At 46.1% G+C, this 22590-nt stretch overlaps 1 protein-coding gene across 7 annotated transcripts in view; it reads right to left on the reverse strand.

Annotated features, from left to right (window-relative positions):
• The window catches only part of SMARCD3 (SWI/SNF related, matrix associated, actin dependent regulator of chromatin, subfamily d, member 3), a 240921-nt gene that overhangs the window by 130845 nt on the left and 87486 nt on the right, over positions 1–22590 (reverse strand). For 6 of the 7 annotated variants that reach the window (XM_039524742.1, XM_039524743.1, XM_039524741.1 and 3 more), the window contains 2 exons: positions 15782–15999; positions 11653–11695 (listed from right to left, as the gene is read on the reverse strand). In XM_039524742.1, coding sequence (XP_039380676.1) covers positions 11653–11695; positions 15782–15990 — 252 coding nt within the window. In that variant the 5' untranslated portion in view covers positions 15991–15999. Of the gene's footprint in view, positions 1–11652; positions 11696–12931; positions 13176–15781; positions 16000–22590 lie in introns of those variants that run through there. The other variant, XM_039524746.1, reaches the window with a different exon arrangement.

Genomic DNA, 22590 nt, shown 5'->3' on the forward strand with positions numbered 1-22590 from the left:
GCGACGGATGTGCCCTCTCTCCCACGCAGCAGCAGCCCCCGAGCTGGGGCTGGGAAGGGGGGGGGGTCTCTCCCTTTCTCCCCCACCGCGGCAGTCCCTGAGCTGGGGCTGGGAAGGAGGGGGAGGGTCTCTCCCCCCACCACAGAAGCCACAGAGCTGAGGCTGGGAAGGAGGGCCATCTCTCCCTGGCAGCTGCAGCCCTTGAGCTGGGGAAATCACCTCTTTCTCTGGCCACCACAGCCCTGCACATCCCAAATCCTCCCACCCCGTCTTCTCACCCACTGACCTCTCCCACCTACCCCCTATTCCCCTGAAGGCCACCACCTCACTTTACATGTGCGTCTTCTCCAGGGTCCAGGCACCTAATTAGTAGAGCCAGGCCTGCACAGCTCCACTAATTAGGTGGGTAGCCCTTCATTCTCACGTGTGTAGCCGCCCAGGCGTGCACGTTAGAGGGAACTATCTGCAGACCCCCTGAATGGAGATGACGGACCACAGTTTGAGAGCCTCTGCTCTAAAGTTTTACATAACTGCACTCAAAAACAAAACAATGTAACAAAAGCAAATAAAAATCTACATTTGTACATTACACTTTCACAATAAAAAGAGATTGCACTACAGTATTTGTATGAGGTGAACTGAAAAATACTATTTCCTTTGTTTACCGTTTTTACAGTGCAAATATTTCTAATAAAAAATATAAAGTGAGCACTGTACACTTTGTATTCTGTGCTGTAATAGAAATCAATATATTTGAAAATGTAGAAAAACATCCAAAAATATTTAATAAATTTCAATTGGTATTCTATTGTTTAACAGGGCAATTAATTGCGATTAATTTTTTTAAACACAGTTAATTTTTTTGAGTTAATCGCATGAGTTAACTGCGATTAATCAACAGCCCTAATTTAATTATATTATTGTTGTTATTACGGAGCAGTTCAGGTGAAATTATAGGAAGGACAAATGAAATAACTTAGTTCTGGAAATTATCTGAACACACATAACCAGGGCTGCTTCTTATGTGTCAGACAGATACAAGGAATGACGGATCCTTTAAGTCACAGAATCATAGAATATCAGGGTTGGAAGGGACCTCAGGAGGTATCTAGTCCAACCCCCTGCTCAAAGTCAAGAGGGCTGGACAAGTCCTGTGGCAACAACAAGAAGGAATTACAGAGAATATACAGATCTTTATTCCACACCCATCACCATGCTAGCTGAAGTTAAGGTCACTATACAGAATGTGAACCTTGGGATGTATTTGTTCTGTTTTCTTAAACCTTGTATGGAATGAAGGACACCTTTAACTTTTTGTAACGAGGAAATATTGGGAATAAAACCCTTTTCCATGGCATCATTTAAACAGTTCTACTTTGGAGAAGGGAGACCACTTCATCTCTCAGTACTCTCTTATGAGGGAGATTTGGGAAGTAGCATGGAGTATTATTAAAGCTACGTTTTAGTCTTGGGTATTTTTAGTAAAAGTCATGGACAGGTCACGGGCAGTAAACAAAAATACACAGCCCATGACATGTACCATATACCCCTGACTAAATCATGGGGAGGGGGCAGCCCAGAGGTACCGCAGGTGCTGGGGGTGGGGAGAGGAAGAGGTGACTCAGGGGCGCCAAGGTTGCTGGGGGAGGCGGGCCGGGAATTCTGCTGGTGCTGGGGGCAGGTGGTGTTGGCAGGGCTGGAAGGCTCCCTACCTGGCACCGCGCCTCCCTGGAAGCAGTGACATCCCCCCTCCCTCAGCTCCTAGGCAGAGGAATGGTGAGGCAGCTCTGTGCAATGCCTCCACCCCAAGCACTGGCTCCGCAGCTCCCATTGGCCGGGAACCACAGCCAATGGGAGCTGCGAGGGCGCTGCCTGTGCCTGCAGGCAGCACACAGAGTCCCCTGACTTCACCTCCACCTAGGAGCCCAGGGACACGTCACCACTTCCGGGGAGCCCCCCCGAGGTAAGCACAGCCCAGAGCCCTCACCCCTCCCACATCCCAACCCCCAGCCCTGAGCTCCCTCCCATACCCAAACTCCTGCTGCTGCTGGGGGAGAGGGACATGGTGGACCAAGACTGCCCTAGCAGCACCCAGTGTGGCTGGCCCAGGGTCTGCCTGAGCTGCTCAGGTGGCCCCCAGGCCAGCTGCTGTAGAAGTCATGGAGGTCCCAGAAAATTACGGAATCCATGACTTCTGTGACAAACTCTCAGCCTTAAGTATAATTGGATGGTGCACCTTTTCTATGTGACTGAAGTTATTCTCCTCCAGACCAGAAAATAAGATAAAAGATGGACTGGATACATGGACTGGGATTGAGAAGTTAAAAGGTTTGCCACAGATGCCGCAATAAGATTCTCCAGCATCTCGTAAAAAAACCCTCAAAACTTAATTATTGTGTCAGTGTTGAAGTAGTAACACTATCAATAAGGGGGCTGAGGAACCAGGCATCTATTTGTGATGTCTTCATCTCTTTGAGAAAGATTTCTCTGAAGTGATCTCTGGAAGCGTCATTACTGAGGTTCTGTATGATTCTAACCAGACTCCCTTCAATAACACAATGAAGATGATCTTTGCTGGAAGGCTGGTTGAGAGAAACCCAAAAACTGAGCTTTTTCAAAGTATTATCAATTTTTGAACTAAAAAGATTCAATCCTTCCACTGGAAGATCTTCGACATTAGACTTGACATTAAGTAGCAACCTGGAGCTCTTCAGCCAGACATTCTTTCTCAAAGTGAACACACCCCACTGTGAATGAGAAGTCATATCCACCACTCACTGAGTGAGTGATTTAACTCTTGCACACTCTCAAATAACCTTGGTTTCCTTCCTGAACTGCTCTAGAAGGTGTTCAAGCAAAGATGTTATGTTCAAGGGACAGAACCCATACCAGGCAAGACAACAGTTGATAACTAGCTATCCTTATCTGAATGGTAACCTAGGAGTATGCGTTGCAGCCAAGGATTTCCCTCTTCCTCATATCTTGTCTGGAGTACCTATTTTGAAGCTCTACAAGGCTCCTTCTGTGACTGCAGCTACCACAATGCTTCTGGAGCTGTGATGGAACTTGGTAAGTCTTGGCAACATCTGCACAATTACTGGAGTAAGCCAGAAATCCTCTGCTGGCTCAGAGAGACCATTTTGTTGACTGATATGGCCCACCTTATCCCTGGAGCAAGTCGTGAAGATGTCATTCTCAAAAGCCTCTGTAATTCTGCAGATCAGGACCTAGAAGTTCTTAAAATGGTCAAAAGGCAAAGATTATGTGGATGCCACTATGTCATCATCTTTATTTGACTCATCAGTCTCCTCTGAATTCAGTTATTCTTCATCTGAAGATGGGAAAGATGCAGACTATGAAGGCTCCTTCTCAGAGGGCACAGGGGCAGGTATCACAGAGGTTAGGCCCAACAGGCTGATAAGTCCTAGGTGTCTTATTCCTTTGTGACACTGTGATGGTGGTTGTCACCATGGTCAACATTACCATGGTGTATAAGCAACAAAAGCACAGGGAGGCATTCAGCTACCCAAAGGGGCTGGAGAAAACTGCTACCTAAAAGCCAGATGCTCATGGATTGTTCCAGATCAGAGACCACTCAGAAAGAGCCTCACACTGCATCTGGTATCATGGTGCAGATGCTATGGTAATGGGAGCTATACAAGTACCTAGATAGATCCTTGATGGCAATGGGGCCGCCACTGTGGGATCACCAATCTGGGAGTTTGTATCCTAGTTTAACTCTCTTGGTGCAGAAGACTCAGGAGGAATAAATACATGAAGGCTGTTTAGACACAGCAGAGGAAGGAAAGAAAACATGGAGGAAAGCTAGCTTTTCCCTGGCAAGAATTCTGACCCACTTAAAGCTTTCATATGATCTGGTGCTAAAGCATACCCAGCTGTCTCACTAATGCTAAAACTACACTCTAGAGCCTCAACATTAATTAGGTCTGAAAGGTTTGGTGCTGAAAAAAACCTTCCCAGCCATCAAGATTCCTCATATCTAGGGAGACTCTTGGCACCAACTCACTACAGGATTTGTGACGCCAGTCTTCCTCAGAGTGAGAGGAAGGAAAGAAAGTGGAATCATGGATCCCTTCCCCTCTGCTTCTTCTCCAGAGATGCCGGAGGGCTTGAACTCAATGGGTCAACTGACCTCAAACTTCTGAGAGTAATTCAGAACCAAACAAATATTGGTTTCATTCTTTTATTTACTCTTGAGTTTCTGCACTGAGGGCATTGAGGATCTACTGGGCACACATTCAGCCTGTTCCTCAGAATAAGATTAGTTGATTTTTAATATCTCTTCAAAAAGGAATAGACAGAGCCAAGACCCCCAATTCTAGCAAGCCTGAGTAGGAAGCTGGTTCACATCTACCACTTGTGAGTAAATGAACCTGTCTTAGACATTTCAGATAGTGCACATATTATTCAAAAAGCCAAAATTTTTGCATTACAAGAGGCACAGCACTTGAAGTCCAACTTCTTGTCAGCCATTGAACTGACTGAAACCAGCAAATTGCAACTAGGTCAGTATACTCAATACTACTGCAAGTATCGGGGTAGCCGTGTTAGTCTGTACCCACAGAAACAACAAGGAGTCTGGTGGCACCTTAAAGACTAACAGATTTATTTGGGCATAAGCTTCGTGGATGAAAAAACCTCACTTCTTCAGATATCACTGCAGTGATCAAATGGAATGGAAGTGTACTTGGGTTCAATGCTTCTCAGATACCTTTGTTCCTATATTCTAATAAGCAAGGGAGTAGGCATGTGTAATCGACACTACTTCAAAGAGGGCTCTGTGCTTGACACATCCCAGAAATGTCCCAAATAGAAAGTCCCATAAACATGGTAGATGCAATTAATGGTGGGCACTCATGATTACTGATCAATACCATTCAGACAAGCCTTGACCCTGTGAAAGGCAATGTGATATTGGTTGCAGGAGTTATACAAGAGTCCACCACTCAGTCAGAGTAATCAATCAGCCATGAGTAATTCGTCCTAACATGGGCAAATCTCAGCAACACCTTACCCAGGATCTTAGTACCAGCTAAAAAAAATCTACCCTGTTTATGATTTTGTTTATGTTTATGATAACTAAGTAAAAGCAGGCTTTAGATCATAGGTCTATAAAGCAGGACCACAGGAAGAGTACTAGATCATTAATCATTAGTAGCTCTTGACAGAAGGACTAATGAGGGCGATCCTGTAGGTCCTTTTCAATCAAGCACGTTTCTTCACTGACAGCGCAGCACCAATGAGCCAAGCCATCTCTGTAGTACATATCCATGACTCACTTGGGAGTCCAGGGCCTTGACCAAGTTAAAACTCATCAACGATAGAATACAGTCAGCTCCAAGGAAGGCTGCATTTTCTTCACCCCACTTTGAATGTGAATTATTTCTCAATCTGCTTGTCTCTGAGAAGCAATGTATTCAGTGCGGGAAGTCAAGATTCCTGGCCTGACTTTGGCACTGATTCACTGTGAGGCCTCTGACTCATATTACTGACTCATCATGGAGAGAGACAGGATTTGAGAATGTCAGCACCAGGTGTAGACTATGCAGTATGAGAAGGGTTGGAGAAATGTGTTAAAGCAGTAGTAGCAACAAAGTTCATTGAGCCACCACAAAACCAACAACAGAAGTGAGAGAGCGCTGTGACACTAGCAACAACGGGACTACATTGGAATCCAAAAAAAGTGATAAAATCTGGCATAATGTTAATAAGCGCGATAGCTGCAGCACTTCCAGAGGCTGAATAGAAATCAGTTTTTCACACCGACTGGACAAGGGAATAGAAATGAGATACACCTGCTTCCTAATGAACACAGATTGTAGACATACTTGTCTGAGATCATCTGGCCTTATTCAGTGGCTCCTCTGGCTTACTGGGCTCAAACGTTTTATCAGAATGATTGCTTTAGCACAGCTAGTAAGTAAAATAAGTCTCTTGTGCTGCCACCATTGTTCCCTCATATCCGTATTTATTATTAATTATTATTATTACTACTACTACTTAACATTTATAATGCAGTACTCAGTAGAAACCAGGTGGGGTTCTAGAAACATATAATAAATGACCGTCTCTGCCCCAAACAGCTTGTAACCTAAAAGACAAGGCTTAATAAGACAAGGAAGTGACAAGTGGGCTGGGGCAGAGGGGGTAACAAATATGAGAGGATAAGCACAATTCTTAGGGAATCAATAGCAGTGATCACAGCTTGTTGTCAGGTTGCAGTTGCTACAGGCATTACAGAAGAGATGAGTTTTGATGATGTAATTGGAGGAGATGGTAGTTAAAGTTATGCTTATGGAAAGGCTCCCCCAAAAAGATGATGTACACGGAGAAAAAGAGGGCCAGGACAGAGCCCTAAGGAATGCCCATCAAAAGAGGGAGAGATGAGGAAGAGGACCTACTCAACAAGACATTGAAGGAGTGATTTGAAAGGCAGAAGGAGAACCATGAGAGAACAGTCATGAAAGCCAGGGGATGACATGATTTTGAGAAGAAAAGGATTGACTGTATTGTCAAAGTAGCTGATTGGTCAAGAAGGATGAGTATGAAATTTGATCAGAAAGAAGTCAGAGACTTTAGCGAGATCAATGCATACAGTAGAACCTCAGAGTTATAAACATCAGAGATACAAACTGATTAGTCAACCGTGCAACTCATTTGGAACCAGAAGTTCACAATCAGGCAAGCAGCAGAGGAAAAAAAAAAGCAAATACAGTACTGTGTTAAACATAAACGGAACGTTTTAAAAAAAAGATTTGACAAGGTAAGGAAACTGTTTCTGTGCTTGTTTCATTTAATTTAAGATGGTTAAAAGCAGCAATTTTCTTCTGCATAGTAAAGTTTCAAAGCTGTATTAAGTCAATGTTCAGTTGTAAACTTTTGAAAGAACAACCCATAACATTTTGTTCAGAGTTATGAACATAGTCACCATTCCCAAGGTGGTCATAACTCTGATGTTCTACTGTATTTGTACTTTGAGGAGAGGAACCTGAACGAAGTGGGAGGGGAGGGCAGGATGAGAAAAGTCAAGAAATGGGAGGGAATGGGGGTTACTGAGGCAGGTGGAGGGGTTAGAGGAGGAGAGCAGGGAAATAGAGTCTGTGACAGGCAAGAGGAGGAAGAAGAGAGTGTGATGGGGAGGGAAGAGGTCACATCAGGCTTCACAGATTCAGAAGGGCCTGTAAGAACCATTATGATTATTTCGCTTGACCTCCTGCATAACACAGGCCTGATAATCTCATCCAATGATTCCTTTATCCAGTCCATCACTTCCAGTTGAGCTAGAGTGTGTCTGTCAGAAAGAGATGCCCAGGTATGATTTTCAGGTTCCAAATAACTGAGAATCTACCTTATCCATAGGTCAGTTTTTCCATGGTAGTTCTCACTGATATTAAAATGTATGTCTTATTTTTAGTCTGAATCTGTCTAGCTTTAGCTTCCAGCCAGTGGCTCTCATTCTGTTTTTGTCCCTTGGATCAGAGAGCACTCTACTATCAAAAACTTTCTCCTCATTTAGAATTTATAGAGGGTGATAAAGTCAAGTCTTAATCTTCTCTTAATTAAACTAAATAGACTGAGGTTTTGTTGACTTTTTCTTTGCAGAAATTGGCAAGATTCTGCATGGACACCAAGGAGAAGAAGGGCTTTAAGAGGGAGTCAAAAGTGGCAAAGAGGATTGGGAGTATGACAGTCCATCAGTATGGAGAAGGAGAGTTTGGTCAGGAAGATAGAAGATCTAAAGGAGGAGAGAACAATTTTGTAGCAGAGGAAGTCAGCATGATCCATGGGACTTCCATCAGAAAACTCAGCAATATGGCAGCAGGAGCAGAGGAAGTAGATGACAGGGACAGGGGTTGCCAGGACAGACTTTGTGGCGTATGAGTGAGGCAACCAAGTCAAGAGTGGTGGCTAGTGCAAACTGGAGGGGATCATGGATTGAAGTCAGGAGAGCAAGGGAAGGAGAAAAGTAATTCTCCTAGAAGTCCCAGAAGGAGTGGGGAGATAATGATATTGAAAGAGATGAGCCAGTGATTGTAGAGGATGAACTCGGTGATAAAGAGATCAGAAGGCTGTGCTTGGTGAAGAGCAAGTCAAGTGAGTGGTGATTATGGTGAGCAAGTCAAGGTAAAGGAGAGGAGACAGGTGCCTAATGTATCTGATAGGTTGTCAATATGGAATATTAAGTCAACATGGATGGATGTGGCAAACTGTGACAGGAAGAAGGAGAGACAGGAATCAGAGTCAGAGAAGAAGGTGGATGTGGGAGGAGCTGGGTGGGCGGGGAAGGGGAGAAGACAGATGAGTCAGATGAGTGCTGCTCAGGGGAGAAGGTATTAAGGGCTGGAGGCAGAGGAGGGGAACATGACACCCACCACGTTCCTTTCGGGACAATTCAAGGAAGGGACTTGGAGAGAAGTGGCCACCATATGAGAGAGAGGCTACAGAGTCTGTTGTCAGATGGGGTATCCAGGTCTTGAGAGCCAAGAGACTACAGAGAACAGAGGATGAAGTGGTGATGGATGGCTGTGATCTTTTTTGAGATGGAACTGGCATTCAGAGAGAACAGGAGAAGACAAGGAGGGCATGGGAGCAAGTGGGGTGGGTATAAGGTTTGAAAAAGACCATGAGGTGGAGGTGATGTGAGGGAAAGAGTGGGGGAAGAGGAAGGAACAGATTTGAAGTTAATGTTGGTGAATATAACCCACTAAACTCTCAGCCTTGTAATTCTGCAACATGTCTGTCTGTGTGTCACACTAGGCTGAGCTGGCTGTGTACAATTAAATATATGCAAAATTAAGCACAACTCAAGCAGATAACAATGGTAGCAGCTGTGCTGGCTCTCAGCAAAGAGTAGCACCAAGTTCCAGCACTGACTAGCTGCAGTGCAGGCTTAATCAGAGCATGTGTGTGTCCAGGTGGGTGTGATCTGTTTGCCCATTCTCCAGCCTCTCTGTCAAGGCCACTGCTGGAACCAGCAGCCTACACTGAGGAAACCACTCATTCTCACTACTTTTCCCTACTCCTTACTCAGAAAACAAGTTTTTAAGAGGGAGTAAAATTTGTTTTGAGACTTTCCTTCAACCTCCAGGAAGCACTAGGAGAAAGGCAACAAAAAGGCTGAGGAATGACTGAAAAATATTTATCACATACTATAGGTCACATGGGGGAGTGTGGTGTGTGTGGGGGGGTCTATATCCAGCCATTGATTGGATAGAAAGCTCTCATGAGACTTGGAAGCATGAATTGTGCATGCTCCCAATAACCACAGCTAGAGATCTTCCAGTTAATGGAAAAGGTGACATTTATCCTATTCACCACAGAATGGAGTTATAGGGAAGAGGAGAGAGGAAGTCTGGGAAAGATAAAATTACACAGTTAGTTTGAGATTACACCCCGTTGGTGCTATCACCAGCTCAACTGCACCAGTGGAAAACCTACTGTAGATGAGATTCTGGCAACTTCCAGGGCTTTTATCACTATATCAGTGATTTAGCTGGCAGTGATTAAAAACAGTAAAAGCCACACTTTGTATACACTAAGGCTCCCTTTGGTGCTACCACCAGTGCAGTTTTTGGGCAAAATTCCCTAGTGTTGAAAAGGCCTCAAACATCACTGAGTTACCAGTAATTGAATAAAGACGTCTTTTGCTGCCAGTGGAGTCAGTTCCATTTGCGGGAGCTATGCGCTTTTGTTTTGGGAAGGGGGAAAACTGCAGCCTTTAACAAACATGGGACTAACTTCCATTCTCACCACATAAGGTAGAAGGGTCTCTCTCAAAGATCTTTGTATTTGGCAGTGGTGCAATTGCTTTTAGAATACTGTGTCCAGTTCTGTGGTCCAGGTAGATGTTGATAAATTGGAATGAGTTCAGAGAAAAGCCATTAGAATGACGAAAGGATTGGAAAACCTGCCTTATAGTGAAAGATTCAAGGAGCTCAGTCTGTTTAGTTTATCGAAGAGAAGGTGAAGGGGTGACTTGATCACAGTCTACAAGTACCTACATAGGAAACAGACATTTGATAACAAAAGGCTCTTCAGTTTAGCAGACAAAGGTATAACAAGAGCCAAAGGCTGGAAATTGAAGCTACACAAATTCTGACTAGAAATAAAACAAGTTTTTAACAGTGAGGGTAATTAACCACTGGAACAATTTACTAAGGGGTGTGGTGGATTTTCTCTCACCTGACATTTTTAAATCAAGGTTGGATGTTTTTTCTAAAAGATCTGTTGTAGTTCATATGGGAATTAATTCAGGAAAATTCTATGGCCAGGACTAGATGACTACAATGGTCCCTTCTGACTTTGTGATCTATCAGTCTAAGATGGGTAGGTGCCACACGGGACCAGTGTGCGAAAGAGACATAACACTGAAAGAATATAGAGCCTGAACTCCCATTCTGGGAAAGGACAGGCTCCCTGTGGAGCAGAGATACAGCTCTAAAATGAAAAAATTAGGAGAATGTGAGTATCATGAAGTTCCTGGGTTTAATTGCAACCCAATTCCTAAAGCAGCAACACCTGGAAACTGGGTATGTTCTAAGGACTAGAAGATTAGGCCTGGGTCTTTCAGAGAGGGAGGCTGCAGAGAAAGGGTTCACAGTTGTGGGACAAGACACCTGCATCTCACAGGGGCCAAGAGAGAATTAATGTGTTGGAATGGTTGGGCCCATGTACTTATGGGGGATAAAGGAAGAGCTTGCAAGCTGGGAATAAATGCTAGCAAAGGGAAGTGAGGCTGACTGATGAGTTGTGGAAGGGTTCTGAGTGCCTGTGAAAGGGGCGTTGGCATCTGGAGTGAGGAATGGCAGTGGAAGACAGGCTAGTCAAGTGATTGATATAAAGTTGCTTGTCGTGAAGGCTACAGTTTGTCTTTTGGGAACAGATGGTTGCTGGGGGAGGGGTGAACAGGAGGGTATTGGGAGGACAATCAGGACTGAGGTGATGTGAGGGTTTTGCTCCAAGGGAAGGTGGGGGCAATTCAGGTCAGGGCACTTGTTATGGGGTTTGCATGCCAGCTTAAAAGTAAGAGGATGCCAGCAGAGAGGAGGAGTTTGAGGGCTTGCGAAAGAAAGTTAGAGAGTTTAAGCAGTGGGGAAGTAGTCAGACAGATGTAGAGGGCCACACGAGTTAATTCTCTGGACAATCTAGACCCTGTTAGCCCTGTTGTAGACATTGATTAAGCCAATTTACTTACAAGAGAATACAGTTGAAAATGAGGAGCTGAATGAACTGCTGGGCCACTGTAATGTAAGGAGGAGCCCATCTCCTGCAAGCAGGTGTTGAACTCTGAACCTGCTTTTGGCTACCCACAGAAACATTGATTTAAAACCCCTTCAAAATCCAGAGGGCACAAGTGCCTAATTGTGTCCTTTGCAGCCCAGCCCCGTGGCCCTCCCTGCATGCAGCAGTGTCAGCAAGGCTAACCCTTTGCACAAGGAGGACACAGGCCGAGCTCTGCTCCACACTCCCAGCCCCAGCATTGGCCTCACTCTTTAGACTTTCACCCAGCAGGCTACTTACTTTTTAATTAGATATCTTTAAACAAAAAGTGAAAGTATTTGTTAAAATCCATCTGAATAAACAAAGGTGCTGAGCGGACTGTGAAGTGAATAGGAAATGAAAGTGACTCACCCTCTGAGGGAGAATTTTGTCAGCCATCTTCCTCCTCTTGGCACTGTACATTTTTTAAAGAAAAAAACACGTTACCATGGTGACAGATCTAGGAGTAACGAGGCCACCTGCTAAATTATCCTGACATCTCCACATGCTGGTGCACAGCTGTGTATGTATTGGCAAAAGGGTCTCACCCATACCAAGTACTTAGGACCCCCTCTCTCAGCTGCTTCGAGGGGTGGGGGTAACTAAGAAAAAATCAGGGCTTTGTCACAGATCTTGGGAAAAAAGTCTTCAAGTTCTGTGATCACAGGGCCCTCTATAGTATGGGGCAGCAGTGTTTGTGTGTGAGAGAGTAAGTGAGTGAGACATAGATCTATGAATACATTATGAATGTGAGAGTCTGTGCAAGAGCATATACACCTCTACCCCGATATAACGTGACTCGATATAACACGAATTTGGATATAACGTGGTAAAGCAGTGCTCCGGGGGGGGCAGGGCTGCGCACTCTGGCGGATCAAAGCAAGTTCGATATAACGCGGTTTCACCTATAATGCAGTAAGATTTTTTGGCTACCGAGGTCAGCGTTATATCGGGGTAGAGGAATGTGTGTAGCCATATGTAGATATGTATACATACACATACATTTGTGTGTATATACATATGTGCATACTTGATAGTGCATATGTCTGTTGATTGATTGTTCAAACAGATATGCTAATGTGTGTCCATGCATGCCCATGGGAGGGTGTGTGTGTGCGTGACTGTACACACATGGTATGCATATGTACACATGTGATTTACACAAGCATGTGTGGAAATGTATATCTGCGTGCGCACGCGCGTGTATATCAATATGTGCACATACATATATTATGCATCTCCATTCCAAGCACACGTATGTGTGTGTGTATATACACACACCTCTCTATATGGGGCACCTGTGTGTGTTTGTGTGTGCATAAGGCACGCTAATGAAATAGGAATCAAGCAAAGGCAGCGTCCCTGGATTTTGACTTTAAACTGCACACACTGTTGGTGCCCATCAAGCTGTTTCCTCGCAGCCCCAGCAGTTCAGAGAGAGGAGAAACTTGCCCCCCACCCTGCTCAGGGGAGTGACACCTCCATCCCTGGAGCAGGGGATCAATCAGTCCATCTCTGGGAGGCGAATGAGGAAGAAGGAACCCCTCCCCACCCCACCAGGCCCTGGGGCTGCTCCTGCCTCTTCTCCCTCATTCCCATTTCTCCTGAGAGGCCCCCTTAGTTTCTGTCTCCCCAGGACCAATGTTTTTACCTTTTTCCAGGAGTGGTGCATGCCCTTCCCACACTCACTAGCGATGTGCACCTTCCTCCTGAGTGGGGCCTGGGACACCAGTTTCTCTGCTCTTCTTGGGGACAGACTCAAGGCACTGTTTGGGGGGGTAGGAATGTAAACTGACCCTCCCTCAGGCCAAGCCCTCTGGATTTGGCCCAGGGTATTTACACACCCATCCGCTGGCCACATAGACAGGATGCCCTCTTGGGACAGTGGGCCTCGTAGGAAGTGAGGAACGCTGGAGCCGAAACATTCCATGGCAGTTTATGGGGGAGGGGCTGGGACCTGACCTGACCTAGGGGGAGAGGTCAGGGGAGGGGCAAGGGAGGAGCTAGTGCCTCTGGCCTGGCCATGGAGGGAGGGGCTAGTGACTCTCACCAGACCTAGGGAACAGCTGGAGAAGGAAAAATAACACCCCAGAAATGACAATTAAGGAGGTGATGCCACAATAATTGCAGGAGAGAAACAGTGACTGGGTGAGCTAGAGCTTAAAGGAAATGGGAGTGTGCACCTGGAGCACCCAGTAAAACTGAAGGAGAGTTACACCACATCCATTCCCCCAGAGTCTGATAGAGGGAAGGGAATTTATCCCCTTTCTGCCTACACTGAGCCTCCCATGGCAAGGATATTTACCTCTCCCCTAAGCCTGCCAGAGATGGTAGGGGAGTTAGTGTGGGGAAAGCAGATGAACTTCTGAGAAAGGGACAGGAAAGGGGAAGAAAACCAGGGTAAAGAATACAATAAACTCCATGGAGAGGAGATATGATCGAGGAAACATAGGGAGCCTTTTGGTGCCTCCTGGAAGGCTTCAGGTGAGCAGAGCTCACTCACTATAACAGGGTTTCAAACTGCAAGAAAATGTGAGGATCAGAAGGTGTTCTCTTCTGCAGTGGGGCCATGAAACAGACTAATTCCCATATGACAATCCTTGGGAACTGCACTCACTCTTAATCCACTAACATTCTTGCTGCTAGGGCCTTTCTAGGGTGCATCCCAGATACATGGACATTCTCAGGACACATTCTTAAAGCTCGCGAGATGCTCCAGTGTAAATACCCCAGACTCACAGGAGCTCCCAGCACACTGAACCTAAAGAAGTAGGTATTATATGCAACCAGAGTTACTGACACCACTATTACACTGCCTGAGCCTGCAAGTACCCATAATGTTTGCACGACAGATGTGCAATTTCTGCAGGTGAATGTGCCTCAAGCATTTATCAGCCATAAATCTAGGCTTGAGGGATTGGCTCATACTCTGCAAATTCAGAATCTGATGAGTTCTAACCATTTCTGCTTTTTAAATAGCAATTATAACTATTATTTAATTGCCAACAGTGCACTGGGTGTTGTACGAGATTAAAGATGGGCAAATTCTGCCAGAAAAGTACATACACATCAAAAATGCCCCCCTCCAACTCTAGTTAGTTACTTTCTGTACATTTCATTAGTGAATTTCACCAGTGAATGTTTGTAGACAATGAAAAACTCAATACTTATGCAAATGCATTTTGCACTAGTGCTCATGGTATAAGTATTCACACCACCAGCTAAAATCTCTGATTTACCAGCTCCTGTTTATAAAATACTCAGTTAACCAATCAAGGAGCAGAAGTATTATTATGCAAAATAGGTGACCAATCATACACCACAAACAACAAAGAGTTGAAGACAAAGTCAAAATACGTAGTTAGCAAACACTCTATAGATTGAATACAACTAGGCCCGATAGCCTGAAACATGCACCAAACATTCTAATAACACAAAATAACAAGAAAATTAATAGAAATCAAGGTCTGTTAAGAGACAATTCACAAATGAAAAACTATTCAGTGAATTTTGCATTGTCACAGTCCCTGCTCCAAACAGCATATAACCTATAAATAAGGCTGCGAGTTTGTCAAAGAGGTCACGGAAGTCATGGATTCCGTGACTTTCCGTGACCCCCGTGACTTCTGCAGCGGCCGGTGCACCTGGCTCAGGGACAACTCAGGCAGCCCCTGAGCCAGACACACCGGCTGCTGCTGGGGCAGTCTCGAGCCACACACACACACACACACAGAGAGCAGAGTTTGGGTGTGGGAGGGGGCAAGGGGTTGGGGCATAGGATGGGGTGAGGTGGGCTCTGGGCAGCACTCACCTGGGGGGCTCTCCAGAAGCAGTGACATCCCCTCGCCCAGCTGCTAGGTGGAGGCATGGCCAGGCAGCTCTGCGTGCCTGCCTCTGCCCAGAGCACTGGCTTCACAGCTCCCATTGACCGGGAACCACGGAAGCCAATGGGAACTGTGGGGGCAGTGCCTGCAGGCTGAGGCAGCCCGCAGAGCTGCCTGGCCACGCCTCTGCCTAGCAGCTGAATGGGGGGGGGGATGTTGCCACTTCTGGGGAGCCCCCATGTAAGTGCCGCCCAGAGCCTGCCTCACCCTTGTCCCGTGCCCCACCCCCGTCTCCTCCCACACCCAAACTCTGCTGCTGCTGTGGAGGGGAGGTGCGGAGCCAAGTAGGGAGCCTACCGGCCCCACCAACCCCCCACCCCCCAGCATCAGTGGGGGTCCCAGGCCACGCGCTGCCGCCCATGCCCCCCCAGCACCCACAGGGCCCCTGGGCAGCACCCCCCTCCAAGTTTTAGTCACAGGTATTTTTAGTAAAATTCATGGACAGGTCACAGGCCATGAATTTTTATTTGCTGCCCGTGACCTGTCCCTGACTTTTACTAAAAATACCCGTGACTAAAACGTAGCCTTTCCTATAAATCCATTGATTTGTTGCCTATATGTTTAAGATTGTCACACAATTGCAAAGGAGGCTGGTTCTTCTCTTTCAGTGCACTCACCTCCGGGTTCGGGTCTGAGTTGCTTGCTGCTGCTGTTGCACCTGCTGTTGCACCTGCTGTTGCTGTACCTGCTGAGGTGCTGTGCGTTTTCGTGTTGGTTCCATCACTGTTTGGGGCATTCCAGGGCGCACTGAGGGGCTTCCAACATATGGTGAGCCTGGGGGACCCATTGGAGCCCCCTGATGGGGCATTCGAGCACCTGATGGCATCCCAGGGCGCTAGGGAGGAAGCAAAACAGATATAAATGTCTGTTTGGTCACAGTTACTGCAACAGCAAAGGGGTTGGAATGAAGGCAGCAACTAGCTCCAAGGTAGAGACCAGCAAGTTTCCAAGCTTTGACCATTCTAATAAGCACCAGTGCAACAAGACAAAGTGATGGAGCCAGGCCTGGCACTCCCTGGTCATTAGAGGAACCTGATAAGAGTAGGCTGGAGGGTAGTAAGGAAAAAGGTTGGGGTCAGCAAGACGTTGAGCGGGTGGGTGAGCAGTTTTGTTTGATAAAATTAGATATTGAGTGGATGGTTGACAGATCCAGGCCAAATTACTGCAGCATTCTCTCTTGGGCTGACCGTGAAGGTCATGTAGAAGCTACATCTGGGCCAACATGCTGTGGTCTACATGCTAATCAAAACTGAGGATGACACCATATCACACCAGTGATCCTCACTTTATGCTGATTGGGCTACTGTGATCAACAGGGACATTATAGCTGGCAGTCAAAGGTGAAACTTTAAAGCCTTGGGGCAGAGAGTTCTCCATAAAGGCCTTCCACTTCAGGATACACTATCACCAGGGATCAGAATGAGCCTATAAAGTGAGAAGATGTGACTACAGAAAAGAGTCATCTCTTTGATCAGGCATTCCCCGATAACAGGGGAACACGAGAGCTTGATAATATTTCCTTAAGAATGCTAAAATTTCCTGACATCTCCATTGACTTCAGTGGCTTTGGATCAGACCATGAGATCAGTGCTGTACAAGAACAGCATAAAGTCAGTCCTAGCCCTAAAGAGCTTATAGCCCTCCAGGGAATCAAACCACCAAGATGAATCTCGTTTTAAAAATCAAAGCCCAACTCTTGGACACATCAAACTGTTACCCTTATTTATTATGATTTCAATGGCATGATCACTCTTGACAGAGCATGGTGTATGCACCAATGAGTTCTCTGATGGCTGCTGAGTCCGATGTGCAAGTGATATATAGATCAGCTAACAAAGCACCTGCTCCAGCCACAGGTAGTGGGCAAGTGTTTAACATAAAAGTCCAGGTGAACACCAGCAAAGCCAGCATCTTAGTCCACGCCTCCAGACTAGCTAGCCAGCATACTATACTACCCCACCCACCAACACCAAACCTCACCAGGCTCCCTGCTTCTCATAAGCCTTAGAACATAGCTGTTCCTTAGATTCCAAGGGGCTGGTTGCATTACAGAGATGGCAGAATGTTAGAGTAAAGGTGGAGGAGGTGTGGATAGTAACAGAAAATTACAGGAGGGCTTAGGGGCAGAGGCACAGACAAGCTTTGCTTGCCCTGTTAATGGGAGGGAGATAGAGCAGAGACCAGCTCAGAAGACAGAGTCGGCATGGCTAGCAGGGCCAGCTCTTGGTTTTTTGCAGCCCCGAGCAAAACAAAACAAAACAAAAAAGCTGGAGTGCCACCCCCAAAGCAACGGTGCCGCCCCAAAGGGCCAGAATGCCACCCCTTGAGAAGTGCCTCCCCAAGCACTCGCTTGGGATGCTGTTGCCTAGAGCCAACCCTGATGGCTAGTGAGTGCAGATGATAGGGCTGGTATGGGAGACTGACTGTGGGAGCTGCAACTGGGTAAAGGAGAGGGAGGGGGCAGTAAACCAGTAAAAGAGAAGGCTTTGTATAGAGCTGAGAACTTCACCTGTCCCAGCTTGTACCATTGGCTGAGCCGCAAACACTGTTATGACAACTCTTTGGAAACTATGTCTCTCTCCTCCACCACACTCCCAACCCCCCAAACCCAGCAGTCAGCAAAAGGAAATGGCTTAAAAATACTTCACACTAAATCTTGTATTTAGAATCTCCTGTTGCCTGTCAATCCACAAACTGTGGCTGCCTTCCAGCAAGGAGAAACCAAACTGTGGGCCCTGCTGTTGCTTGTCAATCACCCCAGCTCTGCTGCCCCATGTCCATCCCCTTGGAAACTGCCTGGCCAGGAGAGACAAGATTGTGGGCCCAGCTATCTGCGTCTGGAAAGGACAAATTATGGCCAGAACTGCAAAGTTGGGTGGGCCAACCTAGTTACTGGCCTATATCCTACTTCTCTGAACTTCTTGTTGGCTCCCCTTCTTCTTGTTGGGCATTAAAACAGTGAGGGTACCAAACAAACAGTGCCCGGGACAGAGGAAAAGCAGGAAAAATGGTTAGTTCCATCCTGGCTGACATTTTCCATTTAAATTCTTATGCCCCCCCGCCCACACACACTTTGTCCACCCCCTGCTTTGCCTAATTACTTTCCTTCTCCCACCTCCACCTCTGTATCTTCTTCTATGCTGACCTTAGATGTGGAACAAACTCCTAATCCCAGTACATGAGGCCCCACCCTTCTCCCCATTGCAATACCTTCAAAAGCCCCACAAACCACCTAGGTAAAATGCCTTCTCAACCCAATATTATCAGAGAGGAGAGGAGAGGAGAGGACAACAAGGAGGCAACACCTAATCTAACATCCTCCTCGGGGTGTCCTAGTGCATCTGGTCTTCTCTGTGCTCCTGGGGGGAAGGCCTGTCTGTACTGTGTCTTGTGCAGAGCTGAGCACATTGTCAGTGCTGGAGGCCCCTCCAGACAGGTGGCAGCAGCAGCATGCTCTGCACTGCCCTGCCCTGAGGTGCTGCCTCTCTCCTTCATCCTTTCCAGTCTCTCCTTTCTTCTATTTTACAGCTTGTCCTGTCCTTTGTTTCTCACTCTCCTCCCTTCCAATTCAATCCTCTCACCTCCTCAGTGTCTCTCCTCCTCCCCTTTTCTCAAGCAGTTTCCTCCTGTCATATAGTACAGATGAAAGACGGCACAAGACTGCACGTCTCCTGGTTTTAATACGGATTGTGCTTCTCTTTGCATTCTTACCGCAGACACAAGAGTCCTGTTACAAGAACTTCAACAACAGAGTACCTAAAAGGCTGAAATGACAAAATGAGACTCAGGCTGAATCTGCGCAGCTGCAGAAAACTAATCTGAAATGCGGACAGGCAACAAGAGAAAGAAATGAGGAGAGCAGCAATGCCTGAAATAGTCCAGCAAGTTAGATGGCAGTTTACAATGCAATATGGCTGTAAAAAAGCTAGTTCAGTTTTAGGTTGCATATGAAGAGCCCAAGGTTGAGTACTGTATTCCAACTGGAGTCCTCCTGGAGCCCAAAAGAGAGGTACCATGCCTCCCTGCTCCAGGGGGACTCCACCTGGAATGCAGCCCTCAACCCTGGGCTCTTCAATAATGTAAGCAGAGTCAGGATGAGCTCTACTCTGACATCTGGTGGTGAATTGTGGCGAGTGTGGAAAAGAACTTCAGGGGCTGATCTTGTTTGCATAGGCACACCCACCCCGCCTAGCATGAGCCCACAGCTGCCTAAATGGTCACTTTGGCTGCTGTGGGATCCCCAGTTTCTCTGTTATTGGGGTAAGAAGAATAAAGTGTTGTTATCCTGATTATGTGACTCAAGACCAGTGGAACTGTTTTATGACAGAGGGACTCACCATCAACTAAGTAGCACTCGCTAGACAAGGGACATGGGTTCCAAAATGCAGTGAATTGAGAGAGGCTGGGGATAGCTGTTTATACCTCATGGTATAGGTGCCTTTTGAGGGCCTGAAACACCAACACCTCCTCCTCCTCCTCCTCTGTTGAACAGCAGAACTAATTTTGATTCTATTAAGGGTCTAGTTACAGGCTGCTATGCTGAATTCACTTTGGGCTAATGGTGCACCAGCACTGGGGCTCCCCTACAACAAGCAGAATGCACTATGAGCTGAAATCACTAAAGAGATAAGGTTGCTGGGAGCTGAGATCACTGAGTGCTATGTTGACTACTGGGGGAGCCTGAAGATATATTGCTAAGCGGCTGGCAGAGCAGAGCAGTTTGTGAGATGGTTGGAGTGGCCCATGGGATGGTGAGCGGAGCGGAACTGAGCAGCGCAGTTTGCGGGATGGTTAGAGCGGCCCATGGGATGGTGAGTGGAGTGAAGCGGAGCAGTTCGTGGTGAAGGCTGCAGCAGAACCACATGGAGAGGTGGGGCAGTCAGCCTTGGACCATTAAGGTGCCCCTTAACACACTGTGTGCCTCTTTCTTCCCCTCCACTCCCATTTCCACCCAGCTGGGGGAGGAGTGTAGAACTCTGCAGGTAAAGTTTTGAGACAGAGACTCTTGGGGTGTTGGACTTTTGGGGTGATCTTTTGGGTGGTTGGACTTAAGACCCTGAGGGGAAAAGGACACTGCCAAACTAGCTTGGGAGTGGGTCTTGTGCTCATGGTTTGTGTTATGAATCCTGTTTGTGGTGTTTCCCCAACATACTGCCGCATTGTTTCCCTCCTTTATTAAAAGGATTTTGCTACACTCAGACTCCGTGCTTGCGAGAGGGGAAGTATTGCCTCCTAGAGGTGCCCGGGGGGTGGTATGTAATTGTCCTAGGTCACTGGGTGGGGGCTCGAGCCGGTTTTGCATTGCATTATTGAAACAGAACCCCTAGATACTGAACCCAGCCCTTGTTGCTGCCAACTCAGACGGGCAGAAGGGTTACAATAATGTAAAGAGATTGACAAATGAGAAGTTTTAAAAAGAACCAAAATGACCAAGTGTCTAGAAAGTATAAAAGAGCACAATACAGAGTGACTGGGCAACAGCATCCAAGGTGCTGGCAGGACATGATGGCAGCTACTAATAGCTGACAGGTGTGAACAACCACTAGGGTGATATGTAGTGGTAGCACTCAGAGTAATAGGAGGAAATTAAGACTGTATATTAGGAAACCCTGCCTTTTGGTAAGATATATCTGTAGTGCAATAGTCTCCCAAGGAAGTGGTGAAAGCCCAATTGACAGCAATATTTAAAATTGAACTGGAACAAGTATAGGAAAAATGGCTGTAAATAATCCTTCACAGCCTCTCCTCTCCTCTCCTTCTAGGACGACTATAAAAGTGACCTAATAGACACTGCCTTCTCTAATGTCTATGACAGAGTTACCAAATAGAAATTTCAGTGCTTCAATTCCTACTCCTTAGAATATCTCACTTCACTTATTTCCAGCAAGCATTCTAGTACTCCAGTTCCCTGCACTATCCCGTGCCCTATAATCAGGGACCAAGTATTCCAGGATTCCACAGCTGTGGCATTTGCTACAGACTCCACCCATCACTGCATATTGGGCAGCACAAGCTAAAATCTTTCATGCACAAACACTGTTTCTAGGATTGTAAGCCGATACCTAGACCATAAGCTTTTTGAGGCAGTGGTCATCTTTTTGTGACATGAGGGTGTACAGTGCCTAACGCAATGGGACCCCAAATCTTTACTGGAGGCTTCTAGGTGATACAACCATTCAAATACATAAATAATAGCTCTTATAGTTACAAAGAAAATCAATTAACATTCTGCCAACTAAGGAAGACATCAGACATAAGAGCTCCATGCATCTCACTGTGGCTAATTACAAAAAATAATGTCAGATTAAACTGCAATGTTGTTGAACTACTGCTTTGCTGAGAATTACAACAGAACTATCCACATAGCCCATGTCCCCATAATTGGAGGGCCCAACACCAACTCTACTTCTCAATTTCATTCATAGATTCATACAATTTACGGCCAGAAAGGACCAACAAATCATCTGGTCTGACCTCCTGTATGTCACAGACCATTAAATTTCACCCAGTTACCTCTTTATTAATACCAGTAACTTGCGTTTGACTAAATCATCTCTTCAGAGAGACTTTCAGTCTGTACTTTAAGACACAAAAAGATGGAGATATACCACCTTCATTGGTAGTGTGTTCCAGTGGTTAATCACCCTCACTGTGAAAAATGTGTATTGTATTTCTAATTTGAATTTGTCTGGCTTCAGCTTCCAGCCTTGGGTCCTGTTAGGCCTTTTTCTGCTAGATTACAGAGTCTTTTAGTGCTCAGTCTTCTCACCCCATAAAAGGTACTTATACTCTGTAATCAAGTCTCAGGCCTGGTCTACACTAGGCGTTTAAATCGGTTTAGAGCTTTAAACCGATTTTAACGCAAAACAAACCCACACTAGGAGGCACTTATATCGATTTTTATGGCTTAAACTGTTTCTGTACTCTCCTCCTACCGGAGTAGGACGAGTATCGTATTAATATATTATATCGGATTAGTTAGTGGTGTGTGCTGATCGGCTTCTTGGCCTCCGCTCTCCCACAGTGCACCACTGACCAGTGCACCACGCAATCTGAAACCTCGGATGCAGGTCAGTAAACAGGAAAAAAAAACGCAAACTTTTGAATTTTTCCTTTGTTTGCCCGCGCGTGGAGCTCCGATGGCCGATCAGCACGATGGCAAAAAAAAATCAAAAAAAAAAAGAAAAATGTGGATGCATGGATATGGATGGCAGGTCCAGGCAGGCAAATCAGTTCTATCGCTCCGTTACCAGAAGATGAAATTCAGAATCCTTTTTAAAAAATCAGACAGACGCCATATAGCAGGGACTCAGCGCACTGCAGCGTGACAAGTGTAAGAAAGCCAAAGAATCAAATGGGACTGGATGGACTGGAGGACTGGCTAATCCACAGTTCCCTGCAGCTCTGAAAAAAATTTTGCATTCTT

The sequence above is a fragment of the Mauremys reevesii genome, linkage group 2 (genome assembly GCF_016161935.1).
Source record: "Mauremys reevesii isolate NIE-2019 linkage group 2, ASM1616193v1, whole genome shotgun sequence".
Classification (NCBI taxonomy): Eukaryota; Metazoa; Chordata; order Testudines; family Geoemydidae; genus Mauremys; species Mauremys reevesii.